This window comes from Callithrix jacchus, chromosome 22 (genome assembly GCF_049354715.1).
Source record: "Callithrix jacchus isolate 240 chromosome 22, calJac240_pri, whole genome shotgun sequence".
Taxonomy (NCBI): Eukaryota; Metazoa; Chordata; class Mammalia; order Primates; family Cebidae; genus Callithrix; species Callithrix jacchus.
In genome coordinates this window covers 49,431,802-49,458,261 of record NC_133523.1, presented here as the reverse complement: position 1 = coordinate 49,458,261, position 26,460 = coordinate 49,431,802, and the positions used below count along the sequence as shown (strand labels likewise).

At 50.5% G+C, this 26,460-nt stretch overlaps 1 protein-coding gene across 1 annotated transcript; it reads left to right on the top strand.

The window, feature by feature from the left end:
- The first annotated feature begins 22,610 nt into the window (after positions 1-22,610).
- On the top strand, positions 22,611-26,090 carry ZNF835 (zinc finger protein 835). The gene is given in 3 exon segments (XM_008988735.4): positions 22,611-22,795; positions 24,279-25,840; positions 25,843-26,090. Coding segments are annotated over 3 exon segments (1,782 nt in total). The 5' UTR covers positions 22,611-22,689; the 3' UTR covers positions 25,957-26,090.
- The last annotated feature ends 370 nt before the right edge of the window (positions 26,091-26,460 follow it).

The window sequence follows — 26,460 nt, the reverse complement described above, 5'->3', positions numbered from 1 at the left end:
AAAATCTGGTTGATACGGTTGTCACTCTAACAATATTAGATCTAAATGGAATTTGAAGTAGTGGTAAAAGGCTGGTTGTGGTGGCTGTAATCCCAGCACTTTGGGAGGCCCAGGCGGGAGGATCACTTGAGGCCAGGAGTTTGAGACCAGCCCAGGCAACAAAGAGAGACCTTGTCACTACGAAAAATAGAAAAAAGAGCCAGGCATGGTTGGGTGTGCACCTGTAGACCCAGTTACTTGGGAAACTGAGGTGGAGGAATTACTTGATGTGGGCGGTTGAAGCTGCAGTGAGCCATGATCGCACCACTGCACTCAGCCTGGGGAAATAAAGGAAAGGAAGGGAAGGTAGGTAAGAGGAGGGGAGGTGAGGGGAGGAAAGAGGAGGAGAGAAGGACAAAGAGAGAGAAAGGAAGAAAAAAGAAGGAAAGATGGGAAGACAGAAAGAAAGAGTAGTGGTAAGGAGCATGGACTCTTGAGCCAGACTGCCTGGGTCAGAATCAGGCCTCTGCCACTGTACTACCTGGGTCAAGTGTCAGTTTGTGTGGCTCAGTTTCCTCATCTGTAAAATGGCGATAAACGCTACCTGCCTCATGGGACTGTTGTGAGACTTGAATCATCTATGTAAAGCACTTAGACCCCTGCCTGGCACATAGTATCACCTGGAAGTACCAACATTTATCTCTACTACAGTCCAGATTCACTTCTTTGTGCTATTTCTCTATTCCTCTTGGACCCTTTTCAGTTCAACCTGCTTCTAAAATTTCCATACCAAGAAACAATGACAATGTGAAGAGTTTTATTTCTTAAATTCAACTTGGTTAGTCAAAACTACTAGAACAAATTCTCTTTTCTGTGCTAGCAGTTATTAACATTTCACTAAATATAAATACAAGCATTTAAACTACAGGAGTAATGGAACAAATGCCAAGCCAAAAGCAGGCTATCTATCAGAACATACACATGACACTCCCATTAAAAGAAAAAGAGGGAGGAACAATGTGGTCACATGGATGTTTGTCTATGCGTCAAACGGCTCTGAAAAGTTTCACAGCGGCCTACTGACAGGGAGAACTGTCTGTTTGGGGAAGGGATGTGAAGACTTTTCACTGTACATGCCTTGTTATTTTTCAAATCTGAAGCAGCAAATGCATAACCTAGACAAGATTTAATTTTGAAAATGGGGGTTCAGAGGTGACTCTAAATAAGTGCCCTGGAAGCCAGGTGTATCAACTTGCCACTACCTGTGTTATCTTGGGCAAGTTGCTTAACCTCTGAGTCTCAGACACAGCAAGGGGCAATCAATACTTCTAGGGTCTAGTGCTCTTTTTTTTTGAGACAAAGTTTTGCTCTTGTTGTCCAGGCTGGAGTGCAGTGTGGTGCGATCTTGGCTCACTGCAGCCTTCATCTCCTGGGTTCAAGTGATTCTCCTGCCTCAGTCTCCCGAGTACCTATTACAGGCGCCCCCCACCATGCCTGGCTTTTTTTTTGGAGATGGAGTTTTGCTAGTTGCCCAGGCTGGAGGGCAGTGGCATGAACTCAGCTCACTGCAACCTTCGCCTCCAGGGTTTAAGCGATTCTCCTCCCTCAGCCTCAGGAGTAGATGGGATTACAGACGCACACCACTACACCTGGGTAATTTTCTGTATTTTTAGTAGAGATGGGGTTTTACCATGTTGGCCAGGCTGGTCTCAAACTCCTGGCGTCAGCTGATCTGCCCACGTCAGCCTCCCAAAGTGCTGGGATTACAGATGTGAACCACCACACCTGGCCCTCGGTTCTATTATAAAAGTTTTATTATCTAAATGGGGTAGTAAATAGATGGTACTGGCCGGGCGCGGTGGCTCACGTCTGTAATCCCAGCACTTTGGGAAGCTGAGGCAAGTGGACATGAGGTCAAAAGATCAAGACCATCCTGGTCAACATGGTGAAACCTCGTCTCTACTAAAAAAATACAAAAATTAGCTGGGCATGGTGGTGCACCCAGCTACTCAGGAGGCTGAGGCAGGAGAATTGCTTGAACCCAGAAGGCGGAGGTTGCGGTGAGCCGAGATCGCGCCATTGCACTCCAGCCTGGGTAACAAGAGCGAAACTCCGTCTCAAATTTAAAAAAGATGGTACTTTCTTTTAAGATATGAGAAAGGTAGTAATCCAACATTTTGTAAAGGCAACTTTTTTGTGGACTTCATTTTCAAATACAGTGGACCCTTGAACAACGCAGGTTTGAGCTGCATGGGCCCATTTATATGGGGATCTTTTTCAACCAAATGCACACTTGTATATATGGAGGCCCAACTTGTCACATACCCAGGATCTGCAGGGCCCACAGCGGGGACTTGGGTATGCCAGGATTTTGGTAGAAATAGGGTCCTATGGTGTGTGTCCCACGCATGTACCACAGGACAAGCGGACTACTTTTACAGTGTTAAGAAGCATGAATCTGTCAGCCTGTCCACCTCCCCAGGTCACTTGTGCTATTCTTACACAGAAGCCCTTCTGAGAGGGGTCTAGTACACAGGAAATACCTACATTCGGTATTCTGCATGTTAGGGCTGGGCACGGTGACTAATGCCAGTAATCTCAGCACTTTGGGAGGCTGAGGCGGGCAGATCACCTGAGGTCAGGAGTTCAAGACCAGTCTGGCCAACATGGTGAGACCCTGTGTCTACTGCAAACACAAAAATTAGCCAGCATGGTGGTGGGGGCCTGTAATCCCAGCTACTTGGGAAGCTGAAGCAGGAGAACGCTCGAACCTGGGAGGCGGAGGTTCCAGTGAGCCGAGATCGCACCACTGCACTCTAGCCTGGGTGACAGAGCAAGACTCCATCGCAAAGAAAAGAGAATACACTGCATATTAGTTTCTCTTGCAAAAGAGAACAACTTCAAAAGTGTTTTAAATGAACACATCTTTATGCTATGCCATGAAGTCAGCAACAAAATACATTAAAATAATTATGCTTAAACATGTAAACGGCTATATACAAGAAACGTATACTTAAAGGCATTTATTATCAAACCCTGAAAAAAGAAACATACATCTCCAATCAATGGTGACAGCTATAACTGAGGACAGACTTTATCTCAGGAACACACATGTAATCACTTGTCACCCTAACATTCATCTGGCAAAGTTGGTTGGCTGGTTGGTTGGTTGGTTGGTTGAGATAGGGACCCCTCTCTACCACCTGGGCTGGAGTGCAGTGGCACCGTCACCACTGTGCAGTGGCTCCACAGTGACCTCGGCCTCCTGAGAAGCTGGAAATAAAGGCATGCATCACTATGCCCGGTTAATTTTTGTATTTTTTGTAGAGACAGGGTTTTGCCCTGTTGCCCAGGCTGGTCTGAAACTCCTGAGTTCAAGAGATCTACCAGGTGTCAGCCTCCCAAAGTGCTGGGATTACAGGTGTGAGCCAGGCCCTAGGTAGGTGTAAAAGTCCCTATTTAACATAAGAAATGGAGGCACCATGAAGACAGGGCCACAAGTCTAAGAACTGGGAGAGCTGGAAGCCCCCCGGGTCCCTTATGTTTGAGCTCAGTACACCAAACCAAGGTGGGGAGGGAGGGCCAGCTTAATGTTAGCTGGCAGGCTGGTGTGACTTTGCAGCAGAATTTTCACTGATTTATGGGAAAATGGGGAAAAGTAAGGACACAAAAGTAAACTTTTTTTATTTTTAAGACGGAGTTTCACTCTTGCAGCCCAGCTGGAATGCAGTGGCACCATCTCCGCTTACTGCAACCTTCGCCTCCCGGGTTCAAGTGACTCGCCTGCCTCTGCCTTCAGAGTAGCTGGGATTACAGGTGCCCACCACGCCCAGCTCGTTTTATATTATTAGTAGAGACAAGGTTTCACCACGTTAGCCAGGCTGGTCTGAAAGTAAACTTTTCAATATAACTAAATGATTCAATTTAAAGATCCTTTTTTTGTTTTTGTTTTTGTTTTTTTCTAGGCCTAGTGCTACTGAACAATTTAAAGATCTTTTATTCTGGCTGGGTGCAGTGGCTCAGGCCTGTAATCCTGGCACTTTGCGAGGCTGAGGCTGGCAGATCACAAGGTCAAGAGCTGGAGACTATCCTGGCCAACATAGTGAAACCCCGTCTCTACTACAAATACAAAAATTAGCTGGGCGTGGTGGTGCGCGCCTGTAGTCTCAGCTACTCAGGAGGCTGAGGCAGGAGAATCACTCGAACCAAGGAGGCAGAGGTTGCGGTGAGCCAAGATCGATCGTCCCACTGCGCTCCAGCCCGGCGACAGAGCAAGACTCCATCTCAAAAAAAATAAAAAATAAAATTTATTGTGAGAGACTCTGTTGTTTCCAGTTGTCTGAGTGAGAATATCCTTTTGTTAAATGAAATGATGGTGACAGGAGACAGTGGTGTGATACTTGTTTTTATTGGCTGTACCTGGTAGAAATAAAAAACAGGCCAGGCACGGTGGCTCACGAGGTCAAGAGATCGAGACCATCCTGGCCAACATGGTGAAACCCTGTCTCTACTAAAAATACAAAGATTAGCTGGGTGTGGTGGCACATACCAGTAATCCAGCTACTCAGGAAGCTGACACAGGAAAATCACTTGAACCCAGGAGGCAGAGCCTGCAGTGAGCTGAGATCACGCCACTGTCCTCCAGCCTGGCGACAGAGCAAGACTCCGTCTCAAAAAAAAAAAAAAAAAAAAAAAAATCAGCATTTCTATCGTAGCCTCCTAATTTTGGGAAAATATTTCTTTAGAAATCTAAAAGTCTGGCCCTTTACATCCTTATGGCCCCAGAATAATAGGGGACTTTATACACAGATAACACATGCCCCTCAAAACTCTTTAACCTCTATCTTATTCTGTTTAGATTAAGACATTTGGAGATTGTGAAATGAGAATAAACTTGAGCATAAGCAATCCAAAACCACGTGCTGACCCTGGACCCTGGAAGAGGACTTTCTTCAGAATCTTTTTTCATCTGTTAACTTTTCTCTGGGCTCAAACATTTTTTTCTTTTTTCTTTTTTTTTTTTTTTGAGACAAGAGTTTCACTCTTGTTGACCAGGCTGGAGTGCAGTGGTGCGATCTCGGCTCACTGCAACCTCAGCCTCCCAGGTTCAAGTGATTCTCCTGCCTCAGCTTCCCGAGTAGCTGAGATTACAGGTATGCACCACCACGCCCAGCTAATTTTGTATTTTTAGTAGAGACGAGGTTTCTCCATGTTGGTCAGGCTGGTCTCAAACTCCTGACCTCAGATGATCCACCTGCCTCAGCCTCCCAAAAGGCTGGGATCACAGGCGTGAGCCAGGTGGCCTCAAACTTTCTTACTTATTTATTTGAGAAGGAATTTCACTGTTGTTGTCTAGATGGAGTGCAATGGCATGATCTTGGCTCACCGCAACCTCTGTCTCCCGCTTTCAAGCAATTCTCCTGCCTAGCCCTGAGTAGCTGGGATTACAGGCATGCACCACCATGCCCACCCACTTAATTTTGTATTTTTAGTAGAGACTGGGTTTCTCCATGTTGGTCAGGCTGTTCTCGATCTCCCGACCTCAGGTGATACGCCCACCTCGGCCTCCTAAAGTGCTGGTATTACAGGCCTGAGCCACCGAGCCCGGCCTGGGCTCAAACTTTCTTTTCCTAAGAGTCACATCTTTGAGTAGTACTGCTACCTGGCAATCACTACTCAAACTAACTTGAGGTGTCCAATAATCAGCTTTCACTTAGTCTCTTTCAGCTTGACAAAATAAAGACTTTCAATGTCTGTCTACCTACTTCCAGAAGAAAAGTAGTCTACATATGTATATATACGTGATTATATATGTACATATACATGTGATTTTGATCAGCCTGTTTATAAACTATTTCCAAAATAAGTTGACCTGTAAATTCATTTATGAAATAAGTAGTTGATAAAACAGGCTGATCAAACTGAATAAATTTCTTAAAATAATTTCACTGTAAAGATGGCAAGTTATTTACTCTTACTAGCATATCTTATATTTACCTATCCTTTAACAAGCATCTAAGTTCAACTGTTTTATGTCCACAGCTACACACTGAAACACTGTCACAACATATTAAATCACATTGAAAACTATAAAGAGATCCAGTTACCTTTAGTCTTACATGTACTTATATATACTTTTAATACACTTGATGTTTTATGATGCACGAACACGCAGCTCTTGCAGGACATATCACTATGAGAATATTTAGAGCGTATGCTTATGAAATGGTTCAAAACTCTCCTTTTTAAAGAAAGTCAATTTTAAGAACGTAAGCATCCAGTAAAGTACTCCTTCCATGCCCCAATGTTAAAAGATCCATTTATTTTAGACTACTTGTTTCCAAAAAAAAAAAAAAAACTCTAAAATTGATCATAATTCTGCTTAAATTCCATATTAACCTAGGACCAAAAGTTATTTTTAGTTTTCTTGTTTCTTAAATACTTAAAATGTGCCGCTGCATGATGTTTTCCTTATATATTTATTCATTCAATTAACTTCAGGGGGAAGGTACTTAGGAGTTTAAAAGTCCTTTCCCAAAATGGAAATAACATAAAAATCTTGCGTAAAAGACACTCTACGTTTCTCAAAGTGTATCTGAGAGTCTCATCCGCCCATTAACTTGGTTCGGAATAACCACCACCCCCAATTGTTTTGTCAGGTCTATGCATTTTCCCCTGTAAACTCATACCTACATTTTAAATGCATTTTCAAAATGTTTCATCTGCCCATGTGATAATTATTTCCCCCGTAAAAAGCTACAGGATTTTGGTTTAAGAGCAAATGAGACAGAGTATCTGGTCCATGAGAAGGCTGAGTGGAAAGATCCTCACCCTGAAGTTTGTAACCAGTAACAAGACAAACGCCAATGCTACGTTGTTCATGTAATCAACAATATGTGAGTCGAAATAAACTAGTGAGCAATACATTTCTGTCTACACACCAATTTACTAGTCAACAGGAGGGGAAGAAACTGTTCAAATGCCACTACTGTTAACACACGTGTTAACGAACATCTAAATATTAGACATAGTGTCTATTCAAATCGTAACCTGTCAATTCTGAAATTATTCCTTCGACTTCTGTTGTTTTTAATCCCCTCCCACACACACACATAAAACAAAAAAACAGCAGCCACCTTTAAAATGTAAATTCCTCTTTCAAAGCAACTTGCCTAGGAAAATTTAATGCGTTAAAATAAAACATAGCAGACAAACGAATTACATTTTTAAAAAAACTAAAATTATCAGTAACATCAGCTCACGTTTAGCAAAGCGTGTTTTTTCATCTGTTGTGGGCATCCTACTATACTAATAAGCAACAGCGTTTAAAAGTCGTCTCAATGCCTCAACAGCACCATACACATAACATACTTGTCCTTGACTCCAATGACGCTTAAACTCAGACCATCTCCCCCGCCCGGCACACTGAAATATACGAGGGGAAACCCAAGGAATCAGGTATGTTAAGTGCCAGCATCTTCTTCCCGAGTAGGGTCAAACTCGTGTTTGCCCGCAAATGTCACCGTCCCAGGAAGTCTGCAAACCTCACTGGCTCCGGACCACGGAAACACCTGTCCTAGCACCAGGAAGACGCTGGGAAACGCAAGCCCCCCGAGTCCGCGCCGGCCCCAGAGCCGCGGCTGCAGCGATGGGGGGGACAGGGTCCCACACCCCCGGTCCGCCTCCCGAGAAACAGGAAACCTGTCAGGCCGGCCGGGACCCGCCCTCCGCAGACCCTCGCGCTCCAGCCCAGCGCGGCCCCCGCCCGCCCGACCCCACCTCCCGGCTGCACTGTCACCTCATCCCTCCCCGACGGCCTCGGGGCCCCGCCACCTTCGCCGCGCGGCCTGGACCCCAGCAGCAGCCCCCCCGCCTGGCCCCGGCCCCGTCCGTTCCCCGGCCGCCCGGTCCCCGCCGCCCCCAGGCCCGAGCTCCAGCCTCCGCCCTCGCCCCGCGCGGCCGCTCCCGGCCCAGTCCCCAAGCCGGCTACCTGGAGGCAAGGACGGTGGAGCAACTTCACTCAAGGCCCCAGATCGCAGAGGGCCCGGTGCTCGGGGGCCGCTCCTTCTCCCGCCCCACGTGGTCGGCGTAGATGGACAGCGGGATCCCGGAGGCGCACACGGCGTAGCAGGCCACCCGCTCCCACCGCGGCACGGACGCTCTCAGCGGGACGGGCGCCGCCATCTTCCCCCCTCCGTCGCCACCGCCTCCTTCCGCCTCCACCTCAGCCGCCGCCGCCCGTCTGGGCCCGACCCAGCCGCCGCCGCCACGCCCAGTTGTCTCGATCGCTTGCTCCGGGCTTCGCCCCAACAGGCGCGCTGCCCAAACGCCCCGAAAAGGGTGAGGCGGCGGAGCAGCGAAGGCGCGCGCGGGCGCGGAAGGAGAGGACGGAGCGCGCAACCGCAAGCGAGGCCGAATTAGCCGGCGGCGACTGAGCGGCACGTGGCGGGCGGGGCCCGGGGCGAGGGGGGCGGGGCCCGCGTGCGAGGGGGCGGGCCCAACGTGAGGGGGCGTGGCGAGGCCTGGGCGTGAGGGGGCGGGGCCCGGTGTGAGGGGGCGGGAGCGGGGCCCGGGTGTCAGGGGGCGGGAGCGGGGCCGGAGTCTGAGGGGGCGGCGGCGGGAGTGGGGCCGGGGTGTGAGGGGCGGGACCGGGGCCCGGGTGTGAGGGGGAGAGAGCGGGAGTGGGGCCGGGGTGTGAGGGGCGGGACCGGGGCCCGTGTGTGAGGGGGCGGGGGCGGGGCCCGGGTGTGAGGGGGGCGGGGCGGGGCCCGTGTGTGAGGGGGAGAGAGCGGGAGTGGGGCCGGGGTGTGAGGGGCGGGACCGGGGCCCGGGTGTGAGGGGGCGGGGGCGGGGCCCGGGTGTGAGGGGGAGAGAGCGGGCCCGGGTGTGAGGGGGCGGGGGCGGGGCCCGGGTGTGAGGGGGAGAGAGCGGGACCGGGTGTGAGGGGGCGGGGGCGGGGCCCGGGCGTGAGGGGCGGGGGCGGGCGGGACGGACTTCGGGGACCCGTTGCGGGAGCAGGTTGCCAGGGTCCCACTGCGGGTGACCGGGTGAGCCCTCGTTCGGCCCCTCCCCCTGGGGGGTGGCAACAAGGTTCTTAGGTTAAGCCGCGCAGTCTACCCAGGCCACTCTGTGGCGCTGTTACAGCAGCGGTATCAATGAATCCAGAACCTTCGCACACACTCGGTGAGCGCCCACAGCCCTCCTCAGTGGTGCACACACTCACCGTCTCATACACACACAGCCACACTCGGGCTGCCCTAGAGGGAGCCACAGGCAGCAGCACGTGAAGTAACACAGCGAACTGCGATGCACACACAACAGCCCGCGGCCAGGCACAGACACACGGAAAACCTGAACGCACACATTCCCGTGGCTCATCCAGGCGAAGCATGACACCTAATCACATATGGCCTTACACAGTCACATCCAGTTATACGTGTGAGACCACACACCCCCGACCGCACAGAGAAACACAAACACATGCACACACAGAAGGACCCTCAATCCAGCACACTCAAGGACACACAATCACGCAGACATGGGAGACAAGCCACTACATAGCTGTACAACACACTCATCTCCATGTTATTTCCTTCCTTCTTCCTTTCCTCCCTCCCTTTCTCTCTCTTCTTCTATTTCTTTTCTTTCCTTCTTTCTCTTTCTTTTTTAAATTTCTTTTCTTTTTCTTTTTTTCTCTTTTCGTTGAGACGAGGTCTGCCTCTGTCACCCAGGCTGGAGTGCAGTGGCACAATCTCAGCTCACTGCAACCTCCACCTCCAAGGCTCAGTCAGCCCTCCCACCGTAGCTTCCCGAATCGCTGGGCTACAGGCTTGCACCAGCACGACCAGCTAAGTTTCTGATTCTTCTGTAGGTTGCCCAGGCTGGTTTCAGACCCCTGGTCTCAAGCAATCTACCCACCCTAGCCTCCAAAAGTGCAAGGATTACAGGGATGAGCCAGTGTGCCCAATCTCTTATTTGAAATTTTCTAATTTTTTGATGTAGGAGTTTATTGCTATATACTTGCCTCTTAGTAGGTTTTTTTTTTTTTTTTTTTTTTTCCCTTTTTGTGGAGAACCAGGTCTTGCCATGTTGCCCAGGCTGGTCTTGAACTCCTGGGCTCCAGCAGTCCTCCTGCCTTTGCCTCCTTACAGGATTATAGGTGTGAGTCACCGTACCCGGCCTGGGTACTGCTTTGACTGCATTCCACAGGGTTTGGTATGTTGGGTTTCCATCTCAAGAAGTAACCAGTAAAATACTCACCTCCTTCAAGAGTGCAGTCTGCTATTGAGACAGAATTCAGAGGCACAGCTCACACTCTCAGAGTTCATGACCTGGTGGGGGAAACAGGTAAACAGTCAGTTATATCCTGACGAGGGTCAGAGAACAAGAGAACCAGCACACCTCTATGACAGCATTGAGGAGGAATCTGTTCTAACAATTATGGATACGGCGGCTGGGGAAAAAATTACAAAGAAGATGACTCTCTTTACTTTCTTCTTATTTTCTTTTTTGAGACAGAATTTTGCTCTTGTCACCCAGGCCAGAGTGCAATGGCACTATCTCAGGTCACTGCAGCCTCTACCTCCTGGGTTCAAGTAATTCTCCTGCCTCAGCCTCCCGAGTAGCTGAGATTACAGGTGCCCACCACCACACCCCGCTAATTTTTTTGTATTATTGGTAGATGAGAGGTTTCACCATGTTGACCAGGCTAGCCTCAAACTCCTGACCTCAGGTGACCCACTCACCTCACTCTCCCAAAGTGCCGGGGTTATAGGCGTGGCCACCTCGCCTGGTGGCCTCTCTTCACTTTCTAACTTTTGTCACATTATTAAAATAAAATTATATTTCACATTTATGGTAGAAATGCAAAAAAAAAAAAAAACCCACCTAGCTACTATTTCTTGATTGCTTACAATGTACTGGTGGGCACCAGGTCACATCCTTCCCCACTCCAAGCCCCCATTTATAGGTTCAGAAGGGCACACATCTTCCCTAGGATCACCCACAGAATAAATGTTGGGGCTGCGGTTTGTGAACTCAGGAATCTACGTTCGACTTTCTCATCTAAGAATTCTAAACTTATCCTATGATCTTCCTTTCCAGACACAAACCCCCTTGCCCACCCAAAAAGAATGTAAACTTATCCTATATTAAGGGAGTTCTCTGGAAGGCCAGGTACAAATAGCTCAACATACCTTTCACTGAAATTCTTCACTGGGCTAATTACGGTAAGCAGCGTGAAAAATTGCTAACAGCAAGACAGACCTGAGTTACATTTCCCATGAGCACTTGGACCCAGAAGCAACTGGATAGCTGCATAGCAATTTGACATGTGTGTGGAAAGCACTGGGTATGCATATTCTTCCACCCAGCCAGCTGATACCTAAAAACTTAACCTAAGGAAGTAATTTAAAGTTTTTAATCTCAGGCCAGTTTTGTACATTTTTAATCTATTGAGAACCTCTACATTTTTTTTCTCTGTATTATCTACATTTACATACAATTATATATTGATGCTGAGGAAATTATAAATTTTAAACTTAAAAAATAATATATATTAACATTACACAATTTTTATAAACAATGATACAGTATTTTCCAAAGAATTAGTAATAACATTAGCATTGTCGTGCATTTTTGCGGATTTCTTTAATGTTTGCCTTATTACACCACAGATTCTCAAATCTGCCACCACTGAATTCCAACATTTGCAGCATTACATCATGCAGATAATCTGAAAAGTCAATAGGCAAGTACATTCTTAATTTTCTTAGGAAAACGTTTGGAATTATGGACCCCTAGAAAGGGTCTTGATTCCCCAGGAGTCCTTAAACTACATTTTGGGAACTACCGGCCTAAAAATATGCAAACAGTTGGCCAGGCATGGTGACTCACGTCTGTAATACCAGCACTTTGGGAGGCCAAGGTGGGCAGATCACGAGGTCAGGAGTTCAAGACCAGCCTGGCCAACATGGTGAAACCCCTTCTCTACTAAAAATACAAAACTTAGCTGGGCATGGTGGCGCATGCCTGTAGTTCCAGCTACTCAGGAAGCTAAGGCAGGAGAATTGCTCGAACAGGGACCAGGGAAACAGAGGTTGCAGTGAGCCGAGATCGCTCCACTGCACTCCAGCCTGGGCTTCAGAGCGAGACTCCATCTCAAAAAAAAAAAAAAAAAGCAAACAGTAGACATGAAAAAATAAGTGGATAGCACCTGAATATACAACTGAGAGGTTATTCATTTTAAAAACCACGTCACCCAGCACTTTCGGAGGCCGAGGCGGGTGGATTACAAGGTCAAGAGATCGAGACCATCCTGGTCAACATGGTGAAACCCCGTCTCTACTAAAAATACAAAAAATTAGCTGGGCATGGTGGCACATGCCTGTAATCCCAGCTACTCGGGAGGCTGAGGCAGGAGAATTGCCTGAACCCAGGAGGTGGAGGCGGCGGTGAGCCGAGATCGCACCATTGCACTCCGGCCTGGGTAACAAGAGCGAAACTCTGTCTCAAAAAAAATAAATAATAAATAAATAAATAATAAAAATAAAAAATAAAAACCACGTCACATCTACACTACTTTTCCTGAGTCTCTGCAGCTACATGTGGCTGAGGCAGAACAGTGCTTCTGCCACAGCCTGTTCTCACTCTAATCCTTCAAGAGTCCCCTCTTGAGAGTCTCAGCATTGCTAGGCAACCAGAGGAGGGCTTCCGTCCTTTCCCCCTCCAGCGCATACTTCTGCTATCCTGCTGTTCTGTCCTCACAGCTGCAACTACGAGCCCAGTTACCCTTGATTCTTTAAATGTTAGGGAAGCGTGACAACATTAGACCTCTGACACACATGAACCTCCAGGGGTTCACAGTTTCAGCATGAGATCTCTCTACACTTTTTGCTGACCTCATGCTTTGCGATGCTGGGTTGGCAGTGGTTGCTGTGAAGCAAAGCAAGAATCACCTTGTGGAAAGTAGAAAAATTCCTGTTTAAAGTTTCCTTTCTTCTTAAAGAATAAATGTGCTAGTAGCTCTTTAAGCCCTGCGCCATGTAGCTGTTAGACATGCCGTGCTTACAGGCACGTAGTGCACTCTATGTCCTTGTACTTTATTTTTATTTTATTTTTTGAGACGGAGTTTCGCTCTTGTTACCCAGGCTGGAGTGTAATGGCGTGATCTCGGCTCACCGCAACCTCCGCCTCCTGGGTTCAGGCAATTCTCCTGCCTCAGCCTCCCGAGTAGCTGGGATTACAGGCACACGCCACCATGCCCAGCTAATTTTTGTATTTTTAGTAGAGACGGGGTTTCACCATGTTGACCAGATGGTCTCGATCTCTTGACCTTGTGATCCACCCGCCTCGGCCTCCCAAAGTGCTGGGATTACAGGCGTGAGCCAGCGCGCCCGGCCTGTCCTTGTACTTTAACCATGTTATCTGTGCTGGACGTGCTCACAGGCATGTCCCAGCTCTCCAATGCTTTTACCTGTTTAGAAAAGTTTTAAGTTGTTAGCCAGTCGGGTTTCAGTTTAGATTGTGAGGTCTGACTCCAGCCAGGGGAGATCAGACACAGCAGCAAGGACGACCCCAAATGCGTGAGGGATAAATGTGTCTGTTTTCCTTTGCTCACTGTACTCTCGTGGCAGGATGGCTAGCGAGGGTGCCCTTCCTGCAGTCCAGGAAGTAAAAATTGTGTTGCTGAAAGATTCTTTGTCTCAGGGCTCATTTTTCTTTGCAGCACCGAGCATCTATTTCCAGCATCCTGACAATGAACAAGGAGGAGGAAGTGAGGGGGGCCTGGTCCAGTCTGATTGCTACGTTTGAGAAGGTACAGACTGCCCAGCAGGCACACACATTCTATTATTATGCAATGATTACCGAAAACTAAATCAGAAACCACCTCACTTTCAATAACATGGCTACTGTTCATAAAACACAGTGTAAGAAATTTGGGGAGGATTTGGAGAAATTGGAACACTTCTGCACGGCTGATGCGAATGCCATATGATGCAGCCATTGTGGAACACGGTCTGAAGGTATCTGAGAAGAATTAAGACGATTCTAATTCTAGATATAGACCTAAAAATGAAAAGCAGTGACTCAAAGAGACGTTCACACACCCATGTGCATAGCAACATTATTTACAATAGTCAAAGGGGGAATCAACCCACGTCTCCACCCAAGGATGAACGGATAAGCACGATGTGGTCTCTACAGACCATGGAATGTTTTTCAGCCTTAATAAGGAATAATATTTGCCGAGGCGGGTGGATCACGAGGTCAAGAGATCGAGACCATCCTGCTCAACATGGTGAAACCCCGTCTCTACTAAAAATACAAAAAATTAGCTGGGCACGGGGGCGCGTGCCTGTAATCCCAGCTACTCGGGAGGCTGAGGCAGGAGAATCGCCTGAACCCAGGAGGCGGAGGTTGCGGTGAGCCAAGATCACACCATTGCACTCCAGCCTGGGTAACAAGAGAGAAACTCCGTCTCAAAAAAAAAGGAAGAAGATTTTGGAAATGCTACAACTTGGATGAACCTTGAGGACATGATGATAAGTAAGTTAAATAAGCCAGTCACAAAACAACAAATACCGTATGATTCCAGGTGCAGTGTATGAGGTGCCTAGTGGGGTCAAGTTTGTAAAAACAGAAAGTAGAATGTTGGTTGCTAGGGACAAAGAGGGGAGGAGAATTGAGTAGTTACTGTTTATTAGAGTTTCAGTTTTGCAAAATGAAAATTGGAGATAGATGGTGGAGCTCATGCAGAACAACGTGCATGTACTTAATACTGCTGAGCTGTACACTTCAAAATGGCTAAAATGGCAAATATTACGCCTGTCATCCCAGCACTTCGGGAGGCTGAGGCAGGCAGATCACCCCAGGTCAGGAGTTCAAGACCAGCCTGGCCAACATGGTGAAACCCTGTCTCTACTAAAAATATGAAAATTAGCTTGGTGTGGTGGCAGATGCCTGTAATCCCAGCTACTTGAGAGGCTGAGGCAGGAGAATCACTTGAACTCAGGAGGCGGAGTTTGCAGTGAGCCGAGATCGCACCATTACACTGCAGACTGGAGTTTTGAGAAACTATGTCTCAAAAAAAAAAAAAAGTAGGGCCAGGCGCAGTGGCTCATGCCTGTAATCCCAGCACTTTGGGAGGCCGAGGCGGGTGGATCACGAGGTCAAGAGATCGAGAACATCCTGGTCAACATGGTGAAACCCCGTCTCTACTAAAAATACAAAAACTTAGCTGGGCATGGTGGCGGGTGCCTGTAATCCCAGCTACTCAGGAGGCTGAGGCAGGAGAATTGCCTGAACCCAGGAGGCGGAGGTTGCGGTGAGCCGAGATCGCGCCATTGCACTCCAGCCTGGGTAACAAGAGTGAAACTGCGTCTCAAAAAATAAATAAATAAATAAATATTACATAATGTATTTTTTACCACACATCTGAAAAAAAATAATTAAAATAATATGTTCATGGTTTAATATTAGAAAAAACATCTATGATGTTAAATTGTATGTTATGTGTATTGTCCCACAACTCGAAAAGGGAAAAAAAATTTTAATGAAAGCTAATTTTTGTATTATGCAACACTGCCATCTAGTGATGGCAACGGTGCTGGAAACGCTCATTTGCAGCACCTGAAATTCAGAAGAAAAAAACAACATATTTTCAAAATGGGTATGCTGATATTTGGGGGTTTGTTTTGTTTAATATGATTTTTCCCAAATTTGCCAATTGTGCAGATGCTGTGGGTAGGGCGTGGGACTTTGGATAGATTAATGGAATGCAGTAATGAGAATCCTATAGCCCTGTCATGAATACAGTGTGGAGAGAGTTCAGGCTGGACTCTACATCCAGCTCATCTCCTTGGATGCTTGCCTGAGTGCAGGCTACAACATACACAGCCGTCCCCAGCAGCCCTGGCTGGGAACAAAGACCTAGCAGTGTCTGCCTTTTTTTTTTTAAGTAGAGATGGGGTTTCGCCATGTTGGCCAGGCTGGTCTCAAACTCCTAACCTCGTGATCTGCCCGCCTCAGCCTCCCAAAGTGTTGGAATTACAAGCATAGCCACCACACCCAACACAGTGTCTGCATTTTACAGAGGAAGACACTGGGCTCAGAGAGGGGAGGTCTCCAGGCTGCCTGGCCCTGAGACCATGTCCCCATCATCTGTCCTCATCCTGTCTCTGGACATCCAAGGAGGGGTGTCCTGCTGGCAACGTCCAAAAGTTGCCTTATATGATCTGAAAGGAGGAGAAACCAGTTCCAGGAATTCCTTACCCCCTTTCCCAGAAAAACTCATGAATAACCCACCCCTCATTTAGCATATGATCAAGAATAAATCATAAAAGTAGCCAAAACCATTTCCATCTCAATTTCAGCCACTCTTTTACTCTTTTATTCCCTTACTTTTTTTTTTTTTAAACAGAGTCTTGCTCTGTCACCCAGGCTGGAGCACAGTGGTGTGAGCTCAGCTCACTGCAACCTCCACCAGGGTTCAAGCTATTCTCCTGTCACAGCCTCCCGAGTAGCTAGGATTACAGGCACATGCCGCCATGCCCAGCTAATTTTTCTTTTTTTTTTTTTTTTTAGTAGAGACGGAGTTTCACCACATTGGCCAGGCCAGTCTTGATCTCCTGACTTCAGGTGATCCTCCTGCCTCTGCCTCCCAAAGTGCTGGGACTGCAGGCGTGAGACACCGCGCCCGGCCTCATTCCTTTACTTTCTTAATAAACTTGCTTTGACTTCACTCCGGTGACTCTTGAATTCCTTCCTGCACAAAGCCCAGAGCCCACGTGGCCCCCTGGGCTGAACCTGATTTTGAGATTAACCCTGTGATACTGGCACCTTCAAGAGGTGAGATCCCAAGCCTGTCTTGCTTTGGGCCTGGGCACCTGTGGTTTGGGCAGAGTCCTAATAAGGCAGATATGGGACAAGGAAAATGGCCTGAGACCCCAACTTGGTTGTCCACGGAGAATCTCTCAAACTCCCCTTCAGCCGTACATACACTTGCACACACACACACGCACAGACGCATGCTCACACATACATGGACACACAGGACAAGGAGATGCTTCTGGGTACTTACGAGTTCACAGAAAATGGAATTCATAGTTATTTCCATTGCCCCGTCTTCCACACAGTAGGGAGACAGACCAGCAGAGGACTGGCATTGAAAAGATAGTTGTGGCCGGGCGCGGTGGCTCAAGCCTGTAATCCCAGCACTTTGGGAGGCCGAGGCGGGTGGACCACGAGGTCAAGAGATCGAGACCATCGTGGTCAACATGGTGAAACCCCGTCTCTACTAAAAATACAAAAATTAGCTGGGCGTGGTGGCGCGTGCCTGTAATCCCAGCTACTCGGGAGGCTGAGGCGGGAGAATTGCCTGAACCCAGGAGGCGGAGGTTGCAGTGAGCCGAGATCGCGCCATTGCACTCCAGCCTGGGTAACAACAGCGAAACTCCGTCTCAAAAATAAATAAAATATCTGTGCTAAACGTGCTCACAGGCACGTCCCAGCTCACAGCCTATGCCCCTTCCTTAGTCAGACTTCCTTTTTGTTCTCCATTGCTTTCACCTGTTTAGAAAAGTTTTGTTATTAGCAGATGGAGTTTTAGTTTAGAATGTGGGGTCTGGCTCCAGCCAACGGAGATCAGACACAAAAGTAAGGATGACCCCAAATGCATAAGGGGTACATATGTCTGCTTTGTTCACTGTACTTTCGGGGCAAGGTGGCTGGCAAAGGGACCCTTCCTACAGGAAGTGGAAATTGCTTCGCCGAGAGGTCCTTTGTCTCAGTGCTCATTTTTCTTTGCGGCACCGAGCTTCTGTCTCCAACGGTACAAACATCCTCACAAAACTGCCCCGCTCCTTGGGCATCTTAACCCTCTGAAACTGTCACCCTCAGCAACACCATTTCCATCTCAATTTCAGGTGACTTCATATTCAGGTGGAGGAGTTATTTTGAAACAGGGTGACCACCCGCAAGGGACGGTTGACAAGGTCCGGACGTACTTTGGTTGTATGGACTAGTGACATCCCCTGGGTAGAAGGCAGGGGTGCTGCTCCATACCCTACAATGCAGAGACCTCCCCCCCACGACATACAGAATTCTCAGCCCCGATTTTCAATATTGCCGGGGCAGAGAAACCCTAATCCTCCCAGTACTCTTGATTATCTACATACAGACCTCCTGTCCTCCAGGGCTGTGGTCTACACTCCCTCAGCCACCCACTCCCATAGGGCTTGTTATCAACCATGACCCAAATTTCTGCATCCCCCGTCAGTTCTAGCATCCCATCACCAAGGGCCCCTCCTCCCTTGCAGATGACTTCTTCTGCACACCTGATGCTAATGCCCATTCATCGCTTAAAGATCAGCGCTCCGTTAAACTATTTTCCACTGACCTTCACTCCCATCCCCAGGTCACGTTCTGTGGTCATTCATTAAAATTAATTCCTTCTGGCCTGGTGTGGTGGCTCACGCCTGTAATCCCGGCACTTTAGGAGGCTGAGGCAGGCAGATCGCTTGAGGTCAGGAGTTCGAGACCAGCCTGACCAACATGGAGAAACTCCATCTCTACTAAAAATACAAAATTAGCCAGGTGTGTGGTGGCGCATGCCTGTGATCCCAGCTACTCGGGAGGCTGAGGCAGCGGAATCGCTTGAACCCAAGGTAAAGGTTGCGGTGAGCCGAGATTGCGCCATTGCACTCCAGCCCGGGCAACGAGAGAAACTCCATCTCAAAGAAAAAATGAATTCATTCCTTCTACACAGACTCACCTCCCTGTTTCGTATTCTCGTTCACGGGATTCTCTTGGAAGCCCCGTTCCTGCAGGGCTCTGACTCTGCCTGCTCCATCCCTCACTCCTGCAGCCGCAGGTGGCTGGGGAGAAACAATCCCCCCCACAGCCTGTTCCCACTCGAACTTCACGGTGGCTCCTCTCCAAGGACGCTGAGCAGAGCCTGGAAATATGGCCAGCTCCTCAGTTCTTCCTCCCTCCAATGCACGTGGCTTTGTTTCACATTTCATATCCTTGTTACTATAAGATTATGATTAAATTCTCTAATTGGCTACTTAATTCAAACACTTAACAACATTATATCATATGGAGAAAAAGAGAAAGAAAAGACAATTTTTTTTTTTTTTTTGAGATGGAGTCCTGCTCTGTTGCTCAGGCTGGAGTGCAGTGGCACAATCTCCTCAACCTCCGCCTCCTGGGTTCAAGTGATTTTCCTACCTCAGCCTCCTGAGTACCTGGGATTACAGACACCCACCACACCTGGCTAATTTTTGTTTTTAGTAGAGACGGGGTTTCACCGTGTTAGCCAGGCTGGTCACGAACTCCTGACCTCGTGATCCGCCTGCCTCGGCCTCCCAAAGTGCTGGGATTGCAGACGTGAGCCACCGCGCCCAGCCAAAGTGTTAATGTTGCTAGAAAAATACTTCAAAATTGTGAACCACCTTAAAGTATCTTGATTCCCCCCGGAGTCCTTGAACTACATTTTACGAAAAGCTAACCTAAGAGATATACAGATAATATGTGAACGTGTAAATGGAAGCCATCTGAATATAAAAACAGAAGGTTATTTTAGAGAAAAACTGTGGGACGTCCACATCACCTTCCTGTGCTCTGCAGCTGCATTTGGCTGGGGCAGAACAGCCCTTCCCCCACTACCTGTTCCTGCTCTGTTTCCATGGTGACTCATCTCCAAAGACCCCGAGTGTTGCTACGCAACCAACCAGACCAGCTCCTCCATTCTGTCCCCTTCCCCAACTAATTCCTACTTCGTTTCTATCCTCACAGCGGCAACCCTGAACACAACGCTGTGTGTGTGTGTGTGTGTGTGTGTGCGCGCGCGCCACAGTCTCACTCTGTCTCCCAGGCTGGAGTGCAATGGCAGGATCTCAACTCACCGCAACATCTGCCTCCTGGGTTCAAGCGATTCTCCTCCCTCAGCCTCCCTAGTAGCTGGGACTACACGCATGCACCACCATGCCTGGCTAATTTTTGTATTGTTAGTAGAGATAGGGTTTTACCATGTTGGCCAGGATGGTCTTGATCTCTTGACCTCGTGATCCGCCCACCTTGGCCTCCCAGAATGCTAGGATTACAGGCATGAGCCACCGCGCCTGGCCTGTGAAGGTGTTTTCTCAGTGACCACAGAAAAACATTTTCTCCAGGCTAGGAAACAAAAGAGGCAAAGTGCTTTAAAGAGGAAGCACCAGCTTGGTGCAGTGGCTCACACTTGAAATCCCAACACCAGGAGGCCAAGGCAGGAGTTCAAGACCAGCCTGGGCAATACAGTGAGATTCTCCCATCTCTACAAAAAATAAAAATAAATGTTAACATCAAGGAGGCAAAGGCATCACACAGACAGGGGCTCAGATCCCAGCTCCTCCGCCTGCAGCCTTCTAAATCACAGACAAGTCAAGGAGGCAAAGGCACCACACAGACAGGGGCTCAGATCCTAGCTCCTCCGCCTGCAGTCTTCTAAATCACAGACAAGTCACTTATCCTCCAGGAGCCTCCGCCTCCCCGTGTGTAAAACGTGTGCTGCAGTGTGCTTGGGATGTGTAGAGGCGCTAAGGCGACGATCGCAACGCACCACCAACCTGTGGCTGCAGCAACAGACATGCACCATCTCACCGTCCTGGAGGCTGGAGATCTGAAATCAGGGTGCAGGCAGGGTTGGTTCCTTCTGAGAGCCGTGAAGAAGAATTTGCTCCAGGCCTCTCTCCTCGGCTTGCAGACGGCGGCCTTCTCCCCGTGCCTCTTCACACAGGCTCTCTCCGTGCGTGTCTCTGCGTGCAAATTCACCCTTTTCAGAACAGCTGTCATATCGGGTCACGGCCCACCCTATCTACTCACTTTAACTTCATTACCTCTGTAAAGCACGTATCTCCAAATAAAGTCACATTCTGAGGTATAGGGGGTTGAGATTCCAACATATATTGGAAGGTGGGGGGGGGGAATAAATAAACCCCCAACAGGTAAATGTGGCTTTCTAAAGAAAATCATCTTCAAACCCATATTTAAAGGAAATGAATATTTGAGCATGTAGGAAGTAGAAAAGTTCCTTTTTAAAGTTTCCTTTCTTGTTGAAGAATAAGTGTGCTACTAGCTCTGTTTTTCCTTTTTCTTTTTTACATTATTAACAAATATTTGGCATTTTCTCAGCTAGTAACTCTGTGTGAAGCCCTATCCTATGTAGCTGTTGGACATGCCGTCCTTACAGGCACGTAGTACATTCTAGGTCCTTGTACTTTTTTTTTTTTTTTTTGAGACGGAGTCTCGCTCTGTCTCCAGGCTGGAGTGCAGTGGTGCAATCTCGGCTCACCGCAACCTCCACCTCCCGGGTTCAAGCAATTCTCCTGCCTCAGCTTCCAGAGTAGCTGGGATTACAGGCGCACGCCACCCCGCCCAGCTAATTTTTGTATTTTTAGTAGAGACGGGGTTTCACCATGTTAGCCAGGATGGTCTCGATCTCTTGACCTCATGATCCGCTCGCCTCAGCCTCCCAAAGTGCTGGGATTACAAGCGTGAGCCACCGCGTCCTGCCTAATATTAAAATTATTTAAGGCCGAGGTGGAAGGATTGGAGTTCGAGACTAGCCTGGGCAACATAGTGAGACCTCATTTCTACAAACAAACAAACAAAAAAAAAAAAGTTAAAAAAAAATTAGCCAGGTGTAGTGGCACATGCCTGTGGTCTCAGCTACTCGGGAGGCTGAAATGGGAGAATCACTAGAAGCGGGGAGGTCGAGGTTGCAGTGAGCCGTGATTGTACCACTGCATTCCAGCCTGTGCAACAAAGCAAGCCTCTGTTTCTAAAAAATAAAACTGCAAAGTAAAATGGATTTACCTGTGCCAATGGATGTGCCACCTTCTTTGCAATAGACTGAAATGACATCAACTACCTGAGACCAAAACAAAAGGGTGGGTTGCGAACTCCAGCACCCGCCTTTCTAGATTGTGCAGCCTGCAGAAAGGGACTTAGCCTGCCTGAACCTCAGGCTCCTTCTTTCTTCTTTCTCTTTTTGAGACGGAGTTTCGCGCTGTCACCCAGGCTGGAGTGCAGTGGCACAATCGCTCACTGCAACTTCGCTTCCTGGGTTCAAGCGTTTCTCCTGCTTCAGCCTCGCGATTAGCTGGAATTACAGGCGTGTCACGCCCGGCTAATGTTTCGTATTTTTGGTAGAGATGGGGTTTCACCATGATGGCCAGGCTGGTCTTGAACTCTTGACCCAGGTGATCCACCCTTCTAGGCCTAGCAAAGTGCTGGGATTACAAGCGTGAGTCACCGCTCCCGGCCTCACGTTCCTTCTTTCTAAGCCCATTGGCTCGGCTTCAACCCCTGAGCAAGAAAAAAGTCCCACGCCTGAGTTACTGGCTGCGCCCACTGCCCTGCACTAAGGCCGTGGTGGGCAGGGCTCTGGGCAGCCGCCCGGCCCTCCTTGTGTCCCCAGGGATAAAGGCCCTGCGGACCCAGGCGGGCAGACGCTTAGCCTTCTGGGAGTGGTAGTTTCGATGATCCAGGCTCTGCAAGCCTTAGTCGCGGTGCGGGCGAGCGCGCAGCGCCCCTTGGGAGTTGTAGTTCCTAAGAGTCGGGCGGGACCGATGCGCAGGCGCAGTCCACCCGGGCCTGGCGCGCTGGCTCCTCCTCCGCTACAGACGACTTGACCTTCTCTCCTCTGAGGAAGGAGGCCCAGGGTCTGCGATGGCCCAGGAGGACCCGAGACTAAGTAGAAGCGGAGGCGACTCCACCAAGCTGGGAGGGGGCCGGCCAGCGCGTTCGGAGGCGATCCCGGAAGGCGAGAGGAACGGTGTGTAGTGTGCGTGTGCGCACGTGTTCGTGCAGGTGTGTCTGCCTGTGAGCCCGTCCCCGAGTGTCACTGCATCTGCACCTGCTCACTCTGGATGCCAGCCCCTCACTGTGTCTGCACCTGCTCACTCTGGATGCCAGCCCGTGCAGGTGTGTGACTGCCTGTGAGCCCGTCCCCGAGTGTCACTGCGTCTGCACCTGCTCACTCGGGGTGCCAGCCCGTGCAGGTGTGTGACTGCCTGTGAGCCCGTCCCCGAGTGTCACTGCGTCTGCACCTGCTCACTCGGGGTGCCAGCCCGTGCAAGTGTGTGACTGCCTGTGAGCCCGTCCCCGAGTGTCACTGCGTCTGCACCTGCTCACTCGGGGTGCCAGCCCGTGCAGGTGTGTGACTGCCTGTGAGCCCGTCCCCGAGTGTCACTGCGTCTGCACCTGCTCACTCGGGGTGCCAGCCCCTCACTGTGTCTGCATGTGCTCATTCGGCGGTGCAAGCCCGTGCAGGTGTGTGACTGCCTGTGAGCCCGTCCCCGAGTGTCACTGCGACTGCACCTGCTCACTCGGGGTGCCAGCCCCTCACTGTGTCTGCACGTGCTCACTCAGCGGAGCCAACCCATGCAGGTGTGTGACTCCATCTGAGCACCGACCCTGCGTGTCACTGCGTCTGCACCTGCTCATTCCGGGTGCCAGCCCCTTACTGTGTCTGCATGTGCTCATTCGGCAGTGCCAGCCCTTGCAGGTGTGTGACTGTATGTAAGCGCATGTGACACTTTATTGGTGTGTTATGTGCTCGTGTATATGAAGCGGTGTCTGTGTATCACAGCGTGTCCCACACACATGTGTGACTGGGCAAGTCTGAAATTTCTCCTGGACATGAAGTGTGTGATCCCACGTGTGCACGTCTGGGGGTGCCACCGTGTAGGCTGACTGGGTGCATGTGACTGCCTGCACAATGACGGCTGACCTGGGTGTGTGTGAGCCTGTAGAGTGCCATGCTGCCTGAAGTGTGTGCATGCACACGTGGGCTTTGGCCATGCTAGAGCTCTGCCCACTAAGTGTGACTGCATGTGTCCAGGCTTCCCCTGTGTGTGTGTCTTGGACATGGCCGGCCTGGGTGGAGCAGGTGGTATGTGCAACAGTTTGCCAGTCTCAACTCCTGGGATCAAGCAACCACCTTCCTTGGCCTCCCAAGGTGCTGGGATTACAGGTGTGAGCCACCATGTCCGGCCTGGAGACACTTTTCATCATTACAACTTAGGGGGTAGGGGGTGGAGTCCCTGGCATCCAGTGTGGAGAGACAAGGGATGCTGCTCAGCTTCTCACAACACACAGGATGGGTCCCACCACACCAAATTACCAAAATGTCACTGGCACAGAGGTCCAGGAACCCCATGCTAAGCCCTTCCCAGTTCATCTGTTAGCCATTTTTCCAGCTCAGGACAAGTGACAATCTTTAAATTTTTTTCTCACCTTTTTCCTTTCGGACCCAGAGAAGAGATGTGAGATCGAGACAGCAGCTCAGGGATCAAGGATGGAGGGACTCTTGAGCGTCGCCCTCCAGGGCGCGGAGTTGGAAGGAAACTGGAAACACGAGGGCGGCCTTGAGGACCCGCAGGAAAATCAGGAAAGCTGTCCAGAGCCAGAGTCCATGGCCTGCAAGGGAGGCCCTGCAGGGGACGGCGTCCAGGAACACGGTGAATCACGGCTAATCCCAAGAACCACACTGAGCCCTACTGCTACCCACGCCAGCGTTCCCGGCGACAGCAGACCCGGCAGGTGCAGCGCGCCCGGGAAGAGCCCGAAGCGGAAGCCTTCTGACAGCCGCCTACCGGAGAAAGGCGGCGGCCGGGGGAAGCCGTGGAAATGCGAGGACTGCGGGAAGGCCTTCAGCTACTGTTCCGCGTTCATCTTGCACGAGAGAACCCACACCGGGGAGAAGCCCTACGCGTGCCCCGAGTGCGGCAAGGCCTTCAGCCAGAGCGTGCACCTGACCCTGCACCAGCGCACGCACACGGGCGAGAAGCCCTACGCGTGCCCCGAGTGCGGCAAGGCCTTCAGCCAGAGCTCCTACCTGGCGTCCCACTGGCGCACGCACACGGGCGAGAAGCCGCACCGCTGCGCCGACTGCGGCAGGGCCTTTGCGCGCCCCACGCACCTGACCCAGCACCTGCGCGTGCACACGGGCGAGCGGCCCTATGCGTGCGCCCGGTGCGCCAAAGCGTTCCGCAACCGCTCTTCCCTGATCGAGCACCAGCGCATCCACACCGGCGAGAAGCCCTACGAGTGCGCCGAGTGCGCCAAGGCCTTCCGCTTCTCCTCGGCGCTCATCCGCCACCAGCGCATCCACACCGCGGAGAGGCCCTACCGCTGCGGCCAGTGCGCCAAGGCCTTCTCGCAGATCGCGCACCTGACGCAGCACCGGCGCGTGCACACTGGCGAGAAGCCCTACGCGTGCCCGGACTGCGGCGCGCCCTTCAGCCAGAGCTCTTCGCTGGCCGAGCACCGGCGAATCCACACCGGCGAGAAGCCCTACGCGTGCGGCCGCTGCTCCAAGGCCTTCACCCAGGTGTCGCACCTGGCGCAGCACCAGCGCACGCACACCGGAGAGCGGCCCTACAGCTGCCGGGACTGCGGCAAGCGCTTCGGCAACCGCTCCCACCTCCGCCAGCACCACCTCGTGCACAGCGGGGAGCGGCCCTACAGGTGCCCGCAGTGCGGGGCCGCCTTCAGCCACGTGTCCTCCCTCATCGAGCACCAGAAGACCCACACCGGGGAGCGGCCCTACAGGTGCAGCGAGTGCGGCAAGGCCTTCAGCCAGGCCTCGTCGCTCACCCTGCACCTGCGCACGCACACGGGCGAGCGGCCCTACGCCTGCCACCAGTGCGGCAAGGCCTTCAGCAACCGCGCCTACCTCATCCAGCACCACATCGTGCACACCGGGGAGAAGCCCTACGAGTGCAGCGGCTGCGGGAAGGCCTTCAGCTTCTCCTCGGCCCTCATTCGACACCAGAGGACGCATGCGGACAAGAAGCCCTACTCGTGCGGCCAGTGCGGGGTCGCCTTTGCCCAGCTCCCACAGCTGACTCAACACCTGCGCGCTCACAGGGAGGGGAAGCCTGTGAACAGGGGTGCCCTGGCAGAGACCCGCACGGACCAGCAGAAGATTAAGAGCTGAGTTTACCTGGGGCCGCATATGCCAGGCGCTCCACTAAGTGCTCGCCCCGTTTCCAACCTCACAATGCTACGGGTGAGATACTCCGTTATCCCCATCGCTTCCGGCGAGGAAACCGAGGCTCAGAGAAGCTTGTTAACTTGCCTGAGGGCACACAGTGGGGAAAACATATGGCTGGGACTGTATCCCACATCTGCCAGACTCCAGGCAGTCTCCCTGGTGCAAAATTTTAAATGGGGCACAGGCAAGTAGGTCTGCAGAAACACCTGCGGCTGGCTTTTTCTTTCTTTTTTCTTTTCTCTTTCTCTTTCTTTCCCCCTCCTTGTTTCCTTCCTTTTCTTTTTTTCTTTCTTTCTTTCGACAGAATCTCCCTCTGTCACCCAGGCTGGAGTGCAGTGGAGCGGTCTCCAGACACTGCAGCCTCCGCCTCCCGGGTTCAAGCAACTTCCCAAGTAGTTGGAATTACAGACATCCACCACCACACCCTACTAATTTTTGTG